The sequence below is a fragment of the Aulonocara stuartgranti genome (genome assembly GCF_965226115.1).
Source record: "Aulonocara stuartgranti genome assembly, chromosome: 14".
Classification (NCBI taxonomy): domain Eukaryota; kingdom Metazoa; phylum Chordata; class Actinopteri; order Cichliformes; family Cichlidae; genus Aulonocara; species Aulonocara stuartgranti.
Window position 1 is genome coordinate 21771934 of NC_138950.1, and position 14505 is coordinate 21786438.

Genomic DNA, 14505 nt, shown 5'->3' on the forward strand with positions numbered 1-14505 from the left:
GCAGAAGAAAACAGTCTAGTAGCTTAATACTTGTAGCTGCATGATAATGATTTGTCTGAATTCATCAGTGTGTGTCTTGCATCGTGCACACAAACTTCAATGGTTCCTTGTAGTGCAATTATCCTTTATTCTTCTTAGAAAAAGAGAAAGAGCCCCTAATTAACTCTGAAAATTACTCTAAACTGATAATTTCTCCCAAGATATTACCTTGTTAAATATGAGCTCTCTGTGTATGGGGAGGAGGGTAGAGCTTACCTGGTGGATACCCAGGACTGCCTGTTTGGTACAGGTTGGTGTAGGTAGGAGCTGTAGCAGGATACCCCCCTGGATAGCCTGCAAGACGCCACAGGCGAGACAGAAAATATTAGAAACCTTAACATCAAGCAGAGGGGACGCACAACTGAAGTCCCCCTCCTTTCCCCAACCCGCTCACTTATTCACACAGACACATAGGTAGGGGAGTATTTGGTTTGAAGCAGGATGTGCACAGATGGCGCTCATTAAAAAAATGTCTGCACCAATAACACAGTTGGCTGAATGCGTCTTACATACACCAATTTGGCAGACGGGACACACCTGCCAATATGGTGTGGGAGGAGAGACAAATTCAGAAACATTAGCAATGCCTGCAGACACGTGCGAGGGATGCACGCACGCATGCACCACGCATCCTCCCGTGCGTCATAAATTACGTGTCGAGCGAACAAAAAGTCAATCTGACCTGCGAAAAAGCTTCTCCTTATAAAAAGGTGCAGGTTCGACAGGGCGAGACAAAGACGATGGAAGTAAAAGGGGGGAAAAAGCAGCACAGAGTGAAGAGAGGGAGTGTAAGCGAGCTAAGTGCTGTTCTCTCCTCACTCTTTGCTATTATTGGCAGACAGTCTCGCAGATCTGTTCTGTAGCCGTGAGCCTCCGCTATATCGAGCTTTGGCTGCTGTAGGTTGAGATACGGTCGGATGTAACAGTTCCAATAAACGCAGTTATAAGACGGTCGAGATGTTAATCACGATCACACAACATCCCGTGTTTATTTCGTTCATGCTAATGCAAAGAATACTTTTTAATTTAACAACACAGCAGACACACGCATGCATAAAATTAAAGCATAGCATAATGAGCACTCAAAAATTTACAGATTGGTTCCGGAAAAATCAGAAAATAGTAAGTCATCAATCTTCATTGTTTTTATTTCAGATTTGGAGGATGTGTTTCTGGTCAGGAAAAAAACAAAACCAAACAGAAATCATGAAGATTTAAAATAAACTTTTTTTTTTTTTAAATTTCTCACCTTTTTTGAAGGAAAAAAAAAAAGTGGCAAAATCTGCATTTACACTACAATTCAGTGTTATATTAAAGAAACAGCTTCTTGCCAGTTCATCATAAGCACCAATTAAAGAGTCCTGAATCAGATGACACATTAACACAACAGATGTTGCTACACTCCAGTTAAACATGCATGCTACGATCCAACTTTAACACCACAAGTTGGATTTTCCCCTTTAACTGAATCCATCTTAAAAATATATATAGATCAGTAGCTTTCACTTCAGTATACTATAACTTTATAACCAGAGGTGGGACCAAGTCATTGTTTTGCAAGTCTCAAGTAAGTCTCAAGTCTTTATCCTCAAGTCTCAAGTCAAGTCTCAAGTAATGTCAGGCAAGTCAGAGTCGAGTCTCAAGTCACTGGTGTAAAAGTCCGAGTCAAGTCACAAGTCTGAAATTTTGAATTTCAAGTCCTTTCGAGTCTTTAAAAAAAAAAACAACGAAAAAAGCATGTTGCAGTTATGCTAAATGTAAATATTAGACCATGTAATTTTTAAATCTGTGTTTTTCTCAACACATGACAAAATAGTGAACTTAGAAAATATACACAAATTGTGAAATTGCACCTCTTTAAAATGCAGCTCAATTAAACCTAGCTCCAAGAATAATTTTCACCGACAGTTCTGAGATAAGCTGCATGTTATTCTTGGATGCGGTTGTAGGACCGGCTTTAAAATCGCATGACAAAAATATCATACATAAGTAAATGATATTTTTTTTTAAATATCATTTAAAAAAAAAAAAAACTGCATCACCAACGTAGCCTGGAAAACATTTGCTAGTTAGATGAAGTCAGCTATCTCATCGTAGCATATTTATATGCACATTTATAATTATACGGTTCTTGGAGTGAGTGCATACACTCATGAAGTTTAGTAACTTCCGGTCACTGCAACAAGTCCAGGTACAGTTTACCGACGGATGGGTGCAGGACCTTGAAATGCACCGTGTAGAATGAAAGACCATCGTACGTATCATAAGTTTACCAGTCTCACAAATCGTCGTCATAAATACACATTCATTAACCGTTTATTAATAGGACCTTTGAGCTCAACGGTAATTAATTAGTAGTGGAAATAATTTCTGGTACGCGTTACAGAAATGTAGCAGTGACAATAATATTGTATGCTGTAATCGTACTGGGCAATTAGTGATACAAAAAACCTGTTTTATCCTGTGAATAAAAGTATATGTTTTTGTCAATGTACCATAATAACAGAAGCGAAACGCAATATTGTGTCAGGATAATTCACTATTTATGCACAATAAATAAAGGAGCATAGCGCGACAATTTCTGTTCAGCGCCAGACTTGCTTGTAACCTATATCACCAATTATGTTAAGAAAAATGACGCATTAACTACAACAGCAGACTGACCTTTGTGGAAATGCTTGGAGCAGACTAACCTGTGAGCTGGAGTGTTCTGGGACGTTATATTTGATCTTTGAATGGCTGAAATCCAGGCCATCCGTCGCCTCTTTGTTACTTCGGAAACATGGCTCGAACAATTTCTCTTCAACGACGTAATCCGATAAAAACGATCTCTTTACCCGTCGGCTTCCCGTGGCTGTCATGCGACCGGCTATTGCAGTTAATAATACAACAGCTTCTTGACATTTTTGTGTTTCTTTTTATCGCTGTATAACTGATTTTAATTGAAAGCCTGCGTGCGCTAGTACCGCTTGCCACGAGTTCCCAGAATCCTTTGCGGTTCTACCCGTGAATGACGTCACATTTTCAATCTCTATATAATATGCATGTTAAATTTTATATTTGGGGTAAAATATCAAGTCTTTTCAAGTAAACCGGTTCAAGTCCAATTCAAGTCCCAAGTCATTGGTGTAAAAGTCCAAGTCAAGTCACAAGTCTTACAACATTTTTTCAAGTCAAGTCTAAAGTCATAAAATTAATGACTCGAGTCTGACTCGAGTCCAAGTCATGTGACTCGAGTCCACACCTCTGTTTATAACTATTATAACCTTTGAGGCCCAAGATTAACAATGGCCTATATTTTTGTCTCTTTCCTTTTATCTCTTCTTGCAAACTCACTTCCTTGGGCACTTTATTAGGTGCACTTTGCTCCCTTTGCATTTGTAGCACAGATTCAACAACGAAACATTCAGGTTTTGACCCATATGGATATGACAGCATCACAAAGTTGCTGCAATTTTGTCAGCTGCACGTCCATGATGCAATCCTGTTACACCGCATCCCAAAAGATGCTCTACAAGACTGAGATTTGGTGGCTGTGGAGGCACTGTTCATGTCTTGTTGATGCCAAATGTCTATTCTCTGTAAACGTGAGAGATGGTTGTGTGGGAAAATCCCAGTAGATCAGCAGCTTCTGAAATACTCAGACTGCACAAACAACCACACCATGTTCAAAGTTACTTAAATCATCCATTGTGATGCTTTGTTTGAACTTCAACAGGTTATCCTAACAATGACATGTAGTCATTGTAAAAAAAAAAAAAAAAAAAAAAAGCAGCTAAACAAGTTCTATTATAAAGTGCCCAGTAAGTGTATATACAAGAGAGAATATAATTAGATTTTTTACTGTACTGCATAATTGATTGCTGGAGTCACTGGTAGGGATGTTAATAGAAACAATGTTTTTTTGCACAAACTTGAATACAATGTCATATTAGCATTTCTGTCCTATCAGAACTCTGTTAGGCATATCTCAACTGGCTTAAACCTCGGTATTCAGTATTGAAGACATCCACAGACGTACAGGTCTGCCATCTTACCTGTGAAGGCCATATTCTTGGGGTTTCCATATGGAGTTCCAGGCTGGACAGGGCTGTAGACTGGATTCATAGCTGAAGATAACCTGTTCTTACTAGGAGAGAGAAAGAAACAGAAAAAGTGGAAAACAGAAGAGAGAGAGTTAAGAAAAGACAAGGAGGGGAAAATGGAGGGGAAAAGAGACATAAGCCATGTAAACTGGAAAGAAAATTGTTACCATTATCAAGCACACTCACCACACGCATAATCCCAGAGTCAGATTCTTAAAGCGGCATCCAGCTGAAGGATTTTGCTGGCATGCAACAAAATCAAGCCCTGCGACTCCCCAACCTCAAAGCAGGCTCAATATAAGTATGGACTTAAAAACACAGACTGCTTGGATTTAAAAGAAAAATGCACAAGTTCTGACTCAAAGGCACAAGAATGCTTGGATCAATTGAAAAAGAACGCTTTGGTTCAATGCTGCTACCTGCCTTATTTTCCCACCACTGCACCAACAAGGCGCTACCTTCTGGGTTTTTCAGACACGGGGCCAGTAATCAATTCAGATTGGGGAAAATGGTCGGGCTGAAGGTGCCAGATAATGACCCATAAGGCATCCTTCTCCACACCGTAGAAGACTTCAAGTGCACGCTCTTCATTTCCACTTACCTGCTCATTGTGAATACAGGCCTACGAAATTTCGTGTGTGTGTGCGCATGTAAGTGTGTGTGCATGCGTGCCCCGTACCTCTTGTGCGTGTCTGGTTGATACATGAAACTGAATTTGTCTGTGGGATGCCCGCTCGCCATTCTTGCTGTATGCAAATGAGGAAGGAGTGGAAGTGGATATGCAAATCTGAAATTAAAACAGCGAGAGGTCATGATTACAATGAACACAAGGGAAAAAAATTAATTAAAAGAAAAACAGCAAAATAATAATAAAGAAAAAAGCAAGCACCAGTGCAACAGCAAATGGTTAGTGATAGCAGCAAGGGAGACAGTGATCAGGACCATGTCTGAGTGAGTGTTTGTGTTAACATTGTGTCTTTAATGTGCTCGATACAGCATGGATTAAAAAAAGGATGTGTGATAACTTCTCTCAGTTTTAAGGTGTGTGCAAGTGAAGCAGTTTCCAGAGGTGCTTGGAGATTATTAATATGGGTGTTAATAGAATAGAATAGCCCTTTATTGTCATTGTACATGTACAAAAAGAAATTGTGGAAATTTGCATAAACTTTACAATGCGTGTCCCAAAGGAGAGTGAAAAATGAATATGGACTTGCATGTACATGTGTGATGTCCTGTTCAGAACGACAAGTACAAGAAGCAAAGCTCAACATCAACACAGCCAATGGAAAAGCACAGCACATCCAGTGAAAGGTGCAAGTGGAAAAGCAACACAACGGTACTGGGGTGGGGCGGGGGGGGGGGTACCAAGCTGAGTTTTGCACCGAGCCAAGAGTAAGCGTGATCCAGAATTATAAGAGAGCTGCACAAACACAGAGTGAAACGGCTGAGCAATAACTGAAGAGAGGAAAGGTGTGCGCGGGCTGTGTGTTATATGAGTTCATGTGTAGCTTGTGTTGATTTTAACCCCCCTTCTCTTTGAAATTTCGGACTTGGCATGTGATGGCAGGGATCAGAGTGGTGCATTGTGGTTTTGAGTGCGGGCCCATAAAACACTGTGTTGGATGTTACGTGGTGATCCCTCTAAACACAGCACATCCCTCACCCAGTCGCCGTATAAAAAACCTATCAAAATGTATTACGTGTGCGACTTCAGTTTGCACTGTTCCATCCTGAGCTTCTGCTTCATGGACAGTTAACAACTGACAAAACACAAACCCTTTACACGATTATTGCGTTGGTGTCATAAGAGCTGGGCATACGCTGTAACATGGTGATGCCAAACGGCACCAAGTGACACTTCAGATTAGCCAAGGAAGCATGCCGGTGCTTTGTAAAATAGCACTGACGTCAAAACACCCCAAAACGCAGACAAATAAATGCAAGCACAAAACACGTGGGTGAGGTTGCTTTTCAGTTGTTTTGTGTGCGAATCCCCTTTAAAAATACATGCTCATCCTCCCCCCCCCCCCCCCCCCAAAAAAATAACATGAACCTGTGTGTCTGTGGGTGTGCAAGACAACAAAAGTGGTGATATGCAAGCCGTGCTTCATTACTGAAACTCATGTCTCATAGCTAAAGAATGTGTCAGGGGAATTGATTAACCTACTGGCACCTTCCTTTTTCTCTTCACTGCACTTCGTTGTTTAATTTATCATTAGCCTTCTCTACCTCAGTTAATCAGTACCTCTGCATGCAAAACAACACTTTGATTGTAGCAGAATTACGTGTACAGAGATACGTGCAAACCCGGTTACACTAAAGTACTGTGCAAAAACCTTGCACCACCCTCTTTTCTTTTGTAATTTGCTTCCAGGGAGCCAGATTTTGTTATAATTTTTTTAAAGTGATCTTGGTAATAGTTTTCCAGGCTTTCTGAAGAACTTTCAAACCTTTTCTTGGTACATTGGCTACTTTTTCACTCATTTTCGATCAGAGAAATTATTTGTTGTTGTTAAACTATTTAACGCGGACATATGAATCATTCAAGCTTAAAAAAGGCACGTAACTCGAGGGATGAAGCAATGCGTTTACACACAGACAACTTAGCAACAAATCACTTCTAAAATTCTATCTTGAGGCACTTTGTTACTAGCCTGCCAGTAAAACACTTCCTTTGTTCCCATTTCTTTGGTTGAACTTATGAAAAAAACAAAACAAAGATAACACAGCCCAAGACGGCATTTTTTCACCAACAACATGATTCCTAAAGAGCTATTAGAAAATACTGAGAAAAATGGAAAAAATGGAAGGAGGAGCTAAAGAATTATCTACAGCCGATGAACAATATCTTAAAGTCATATACATGTATCCAGCATCGTATAAGACCTGATGCAGGACTTATATGATACAGGAGATGCATCGGGCAGCTGTCAAGCAGCCATTCTCTAGGAAGGGAATGCAGTGATGAATCAAAACCATAATCAGTGTCTACGGAGGAGGTCAGGAGACAAGTATTAACTCTCTACATCCATCTGTAAAAAAACGGTGAAAGCCATGTCGTGGTGTGGAGCTGCATTTCTTGTTAAAATTGATCCAATTATCAACACAGAAAAGTATCATCAGATTTTGACCCACAAGGAAAAAAAAGCTTAATTTTGCAGCATGGCAAAGATCCCAAACACACTGCCAACGCAGTGAAAACAAACCTGGATAGAAAAACACACAAGATAGAACACTGTCAGTCATGTATGGGCCTCTGGAGAGCCCGGACATCAACATTACTGAAGTAGTGTGTGATCATTTTACCTAACATTCTCCCATTTTGTATCCTGTTAAGATGCTAAAAATATATTAAAGTAATGCTACGAATTTCAATGTGTGAATCAACAGAAGTAAAAAGGAAACTGAAAAATTGTCACAAATTATAGTCCAAGATAAAAACGTGCATCAAGGTTAAATTAAGGACAATTCATATGATTGAACACAACAGATTGCTACCAAAGCACAAAGAAAAACGAATGTCTTTCCTCAAAAAAATTCTTAATTAAAAGAAGAAACCACAAACAAGCCAGTTTTGTTCAAGTTCTCAATATTTGGGTTAACAGGCCTTTTAATGAAAAAAACTAAAATCAAATGAAAAAGGTACAGCAGGCCATGTAAGAGTATTAATCAGTAATACTATATAAAGGTAAAAACCTTTTATATATTAACACATAGACAAACCATCCCTGAGGGGCCTGTCCTCAAAACACACACGTACACAATTACAGCTCTGAATGAATAGAGGAGTGAGAAACGGGTGTGTTCATCTGTTTCACTGCACCCATGTGAATGCAGAAAAAGGTGATGAAAAGTTAAAACGGGAGAACAAGAGCGGCTGGACAATGCATCATAATGAGGGTGTGCACAAGAAACAGAGGACTGCAGAAATGCATGTGGTGAGTAGGAGTGTCCAACCATGCCTCCATTTGTTTTCGGGGGGAGGTGATGAGGTCTCTACTCCTAAAAAGCCCCTTTCTAACCAGAAGACCTTCTGTTCGGCACTGCATTATGGTAGAAGACCATTAAACAGAGTGTGCTCGCTATACAGAGGGAGACTGAAAGAGAGACATTGCTTTTATTTCTAGAACAAGCTGTAAAAGGGCAGATACAAGTCTAAACATATCCATGCATTTATATACTTCAGAAAGGTCAAAAACACATCCTTACTTGCTTACAGACTAACAAAAAGTAAGTGCTGTAGGCAGGTTCGGGTTTAAGAACAGCAAATCATTATGGGAAAAGCACTTAGATGTGATAAATATTGGAGTCAGACTAATAATGACAGCATTAATTCTTACCATCCTTGGCCAAAAGAAAATATTCTCACCATATGTTTACACCGTGTATTTATATGCGGTAAAAATGTATACCATATATTCTATTTCTGTGCCACGGTTGTTTTTTGCACCATGACACGTTTTGTGTACAAATTTGTCAGAAAGCATCAATCTGATTCAGAAGAATTCAAATTTTTCAATAAACATTCAGGGAGTCAAAACCGAGCTGATATTGCAGAGTACTACATATCAATGAAATGTCTTAACTTTTAGAAACTGGAGCCCAGTTATTACAATCAGATAGGATCAGATAGTAAGTATTTTTTGTTTTTTGAACAGAGGCTTTTTTGTTTGTTTGTTTTTGTAATTTATCTTTGATTTTAAATCAAACAATCAATACTGGATCACAGTGCAGATTTTCAGCTTCAACGTAAGTTAAGGCCAAAATCTTTAGGAATTACAAACATTTTTATGCACAGTCTCACATTTTTAGAAGCTCAAAATTAATTGAGAAAACATACTCTTAAAAAACAAACAAACAAAAAAACTGCTTTTAATCGGTGAATGAAAATAGTTTGCAGTAGGGCTGCTCGATTATGGCAAAAATGATAATCACGATTATTTTCACTGAAATTGAGATCTCGATTATTTGACGATATTTATTTAACCCTTTAAGACCTACTATAGAACCAAGTCCGCCAGAGCTTATATTATATTTTTACATGTTGTAGTGCCATTTGTGGGAGCATTTCAATTTGCTATGCAACTGTTATAGCCCATATTTTAATAATATGTATGCATTAAGTCCATAGTAACTACATTAATTGCAAAAAAGTGCAATAAACTACAAAAAAATTTGAAAATCATTTTTGTTTTATATATATATATATATATATATATATATATATATATATATATATATATATATATATATATATATATATATATATATATATATATATATATATATATACATACATACATACATACATACACACATACATACATACATATATATATATTTATATTTCTACTTGGAGAAATTTAAGAGGCTTATCCTTCAAAAATTTAAATACAAAAAAGTTGCAAAAAATAGTTTACAACAACAGGAAATTTATTTTGAGTGTCTTCATAGTTTTATTTTGGAGATACACCAATTTTTATATACTGCAGGAAAAACGAAAAAACAATCCTATGATGGAAATTTGCAAAGAAAACAGCATGTGCATCAAAATAAAATATTTCCAGCAGTGCAATTCGAGTTCTAAGCATCCCAGAAACTATTCAGAAAAGTCAAACATGACCAGTATAGGTTTTTAAGGCCTACAAGTAAAAAAAACTACAATTTCTGCGAAAATGACGTCACTTCCGGTTTCGGGCAGGAAATGGCGGACATGTGACAGTTCGCGCTGACATCTGTTTAACTGTGGGAAGTGTAACGAACAGCTGATCAGATCGGCAAAGCGTGTTTCTGGAATATTATGTTTTTGTTCCTGCAAGCGCTTTTTATGCAATTTTTGCAAAGCTTTATGTGGAAGGAAACCGTGACCGAGGACAAGCTGATGGCATCAGATGTAAGTACAACTCCTCCGGTTTCATATGCAAAACAAATTATTGCGCTAGCTTCCACGGTTCCGGTTCTACAGGGATTTAAAAATAGTTACACAAAACGGAGCGTGCTGCTCTGACCGGCTTTAAAGGGTTAACAATGACTTTAAAAAAAATAATATAAAATAGTGTGCAACACCACTGAAGTTTTTTTAACCTCTCTTTTCAACCAACAGCAGTCACACTCTCCTCTCCAAATAACTTCTGCTTAGCTTTCCGAGCTTCCCTCGGGTCCTCTTAATCAGCGGTCTCCACCCTTTTTTGCGCCACGGACCGGTTTATGCCCGACAATATTTTCACGGACCGGCCTTTAAGGTGTCGCGGATAAATGAAGGAGGGGCTAATAATCGGCTCCGTCATTTTTAATGATCGTTGAAAGCCCAGATCGTAATCGTGATTAAAATTCGATTAATTGAGCAGCCCTAGTTTGCAGTGATACCTACGTGAAGTATGAAAACCATGGACATCGTCGAGTGTTGTGATTCCCCCCCTTGAGATGCTCTCCTAGCCCAGTATGTTAACTGTAGTCATGAATGACTAACGGGTCACAACTGCTGTTTGAAAAGGACAAATCTGGATTCAAAGTGGCTTTTCTTTTTACTGCCTGCATTAAACTCCATGCTGATGCACTGCAGACTATTTTCTTCTGTTTGCTGAGCCTAGAGCTGGGCGATATAAGATTTTTTCATATCACGATATGTTTTTTTCATTTCAGGCGATAACGATATCTATCACGATATAAGCCAAATAACTATATTTGTAAGATTTAAATATGCCGTTGCTCACAAGTAAAATGTGAAATAATCAGCAGTAGAGCTGGGCGATAGAACGATAACGATATGTATCGCGATATAACTTTTACTCGATAGAGAAATTAAGCTACCGCGATAGACCTCGCCGCTCTTGTCCTCAAAAAAAAAAAAAAAAAAAAAAAGGTCAGCCAATCCAAATTAAGTAGCACAGAGCCAAACCAATCACAGCCGCAGCGTCACGTCGCGTGACTTGTTAATTCTACTCTCTGCAGTGTTTAAATGCTTACATATACACACAGTTACTGTCCGTCCACACAAACGACTCTGTTCTGCTTCTATGCCCCAGCTTTGTTTACTTTTTCCCACCGAGGCTTCTAGACTTCTGATTGGCCAACATTTCGGCACGCTTAGGAATCTAGCGCCACCCGCTGCTTTGGCATGTTCATAGCAGCGTTTTCCTTCATTTCTGCCTTTATGTGTGGACGGGATTATTTTTTAAAACGAAAACGGAAAATCTCAGTTTTCAAAAATACCCGTGTACGTGTGGACGTAGCCTCAGTCTCTGACTGGAAGCGCTAATTCGTCATTCGGCTTTTGTCAGACTAAAGTAACTGTTAAAACTGTTTGAAAAGCTCAGCTATACAACAAGGAGAGATTGAGAATTTCCTTTTAGTTCTCAGTTTATTTGATATTGACAAAAGTTAGTCAGTTTTGTCTGTTCTTCTGTAAAACAAACTAAGATTTATTTTTAGAATTAATATTTTGTTTCTAAGTGGAATTGACAGTTTAGTCTGTTTTGTTTGTTCTAGTTTGAAACTTAAACGCTTTAGTGGCTGCCTTTTGTGTAGTTTGCAATATTTGTCTTTATTTATCTGAAAAAGTCTCATGTTCCTTAAGTACATCTACCCTGTTGAACTTATTATGGGAAATAAATATTTAAATATGGGTGAGGGACCAGACAAAGAGCGATTCATAAGACCCTTATGAAAAGGAAACCGAGGGAACAGTTTACCCTGCCCGGGATAGGGTTACCGGGGCCCCGCCCTGGAGCCAGGCCCGGGGAGGGTGCCCGAGGGCGAGCGTCTGGTGGCCGGGCCTTAGTCCATGGGGCCCGGCTGGGCACAGCCCGAAGAGGAGACATGGGCCCATCCTCCCGCGGGCCCACCACCCGCAGGAGGCGCCATAGGGGTCGGGTGCATTGTGTGCCGGGTGGCGGCCAGGAGCGGAGGCCCTGGCGGACTGACCCCCGGCTGCCAAGACTGGCAATAGGGACATGGAATGTCACCTCTCTGGTGGGGAAGGAGCCTGAATTAGTGCGTGAGGTTGAGAGGTACCGGCTAGATATAGTCGGGCTCACCTCTACACATGGCTTGGGCTCTGGAACCAGTCTCCTGGAGAGGGGCTGGACTCTGTCTCAGTCTGGAGTTGCCCCTGGTGAGAGGCGGCGGGCTGGGGTGGGTATCCTAATATCCCCTCGGCTTGCTGCCGGTGCGTTGGGGTTTTTCCCGGTGGACGAGAGGGTTTGTTCCCTGCGCCTTAGGGTTGGGGAACGGGTCCTGACTGTCATCTGCGCTTATGCGCCGAGTGGCAGTTCAGAGTACCCCGCCTTCTTAGAGTCCCTGGGGGGGGGGGGGGGGGGGGGGGGTGCTGGAGGGTGCTCCACCTGGAGACTCTGTTGTCCTGCTGGGAGACTTCAATGCTCACGTGGGTAGCGACAGCGAGACTTGGAGGGGCGTGATTGGGAGGAACGGCCTCCCTGATCTGAACCCGAGCGGTGCTCTGTTATTGGACTTCTGTGCTAATCACAGTTTGGCCATAACGAACACCCTGTTCGAACATAAGAGTGTCCATAAGTGCACGTGGCACCAGGACACTCTAGGCCGTAGGTCGATGATCGATTTTGTAATCGTATCAGCAGACCTGCGACCATATGTTCTGGACACTCGGGTAAAGAGAGGGGCTGAGCTGTCAACTGATCACCACCTGGTGGTGAGTTGGATCAGGTGGCGGGGGAGGACGCTGGACAGACCTGGTGCACCTAAACGCGTAGTGAGGGTGTGCTGGGAACGTCTAGCAGAGGCCCCAGTCCGCGAGATCTTCAACGCACACCTCCGGCAGAGCTTCAACAGCATTCTGAGGGAGACTGGGGACATTGAGTCCGAATGGACCATGTTCAGCGTCTCCATTGCCGAAGCTGCTGCATTGAGCTGCGGCCGCAAGGTGGTTGGTGCCTGCCGTGGTGGTAATCCCCGAACCAAATGGTGGACACCAGAGGTGAAGGGAGCCACCAGGCTGAAGAAGGAGAACTATCGGGCTTGGTTAGCCTGTGGGACTCCGGAGGCAGCCGACAGGTATCGACAGGCCAAGCGGAATGCGGCTCGGGCAGTGGCTGAAGCAAAAACTCGGGTGTGGGAGGAGTTCGGAGAGGCCATGGAAATAGACTTTCGGACTGCCTCGAAGAGATTCTGGCAAACCGTCAGACGTCTCAGGAGGGGAAAGCGGTGCTCTACCTGCACTGTGAATAGTGCTGGCGGAGCGCTGCTGACGTCGACTGAGAAAATTGTCAGGCGGTGGAAGGAATACTTCGAGGACCTCCTTAATCCCACTGACACGTCTTCCGAGGAGGAAGCAGAGTCTGGGGATGAGGGGAATGACCCGCCAATTTCCGGGGGCGAGGTCACTGAGGCAGTTAAACAACTCCTTGGTGGCAGAGCCCCTGGTGTTGATGAGGTCCGCCCCGAGTTCCTGAAGGCTCTGGACGTTGTAGGGCTGTCCTGGTTGACACGCCTCTGCAATGTTGCGTGGAGATCAGGGGCAGTACCTGTGGACTGGCAGACCGGGGTGGTGGTCCCCATCTTTAAGAAAGGGGACCGGAGGGTGTGTTCCAACTACAGGGGGATCACACTCCTCAGCCTCCCTGGGAAAGTCTATGCCAGGGTGCTGGAAAGGAGAGTTCGTCCGTTAGTCGAACCTCGGATACAGGAGGAACAATGCGGTTTTCGTCCTGGTCGCGGAACACTGGACCAGCTCTTTATCCTCTCCAGGATACTTGAGGGTGCATGGGAGTTTGCCCAACCAGTCTACATGTGTTTTGTGGACTTGGAGAAGGCATTCGACCGTGTCCCTCGGGGTGTCCTGTGGGAGGTGTTGCGGGAATATGGGGTGTCTGGCCCATTGCTACGGGCCATTCGATCCCTATACAACCGTTGCAAGAGCTTGGTTCGCATTGCCAGCAATAAGTCGGACTCATTCCTGGTGGGTGATGGGCTCCGCCAGGGCTGCCCTTTGTCTCCGGTTCTGTTCATAATTTTTATGGACAGGATTTCTAGGCGCAGCCAAGTGGCGGAGGGATTTCGCTTTGGTGGCCTCAGAATCTCATCTCTGATTTTTGCAGATGATGTGGTTCTTTTGGCTTCATCGGGTGAGGGCCTCCAGCTCGCACTGGAACGGTTCGCAGCCGAGTGTGAAGCAGCGGGAATGAGGATCAGCACCTCCAAATCTGAGGCCATGGTTCTCAGCCGGAAAAGGGTGGAGTGCCCACTCCGGGTCGGGGATGAGTTCCTGCCCCAAGTGGAGGAGTTCAAGTATCTCGGGGTCTTGTTCGCGAGTGATGGGAGAAGGGAGCCGGAGATCGACAGACGGATTGGGGCTGCAGCTGCAGTAATGCGGACGCTGCACCGGTCCGTCGTGGTGAAGAGGGAG

At 42.3% G+C, this 14505-nt stretch overlaps 1 protein-coding gene across 2 annotated transcripts in view; it reads right to left on the reverse strand.

Annotated features, from left to right (window-relative positions):
* The window catches only part of fam168a (family with sequence similarity 168 member A), a 47951-nt gene that overhangs the window by 12052 nt on the left and 21394 nt on the right, over positions 1-14505 (reverse strand). Inside the window, exons 2-4 of one of the 2 annotated variants that reach the window (XM_082502035.1) lie at positions 4804-4911; positions 4077-4168; positions 256-333 (exon numbers count right to left, since the gene is read on the reverse strand). In XM_082502035.1, coding sequence (XP_082358161.1) covers positions 256-333; positions 4077-4168; positions 4804-4865 — 232 coding nt within the window. In that variant the 5' untranslated portion in view covers positions 4866-4911. The remainder of the gene's footprint in view (positions 1-255; positions 334-4076; positions 4169-4803; positions 4912-14505) is intronic. The other variant, XM_082502036.1, reaches the window with a different exon arrangement.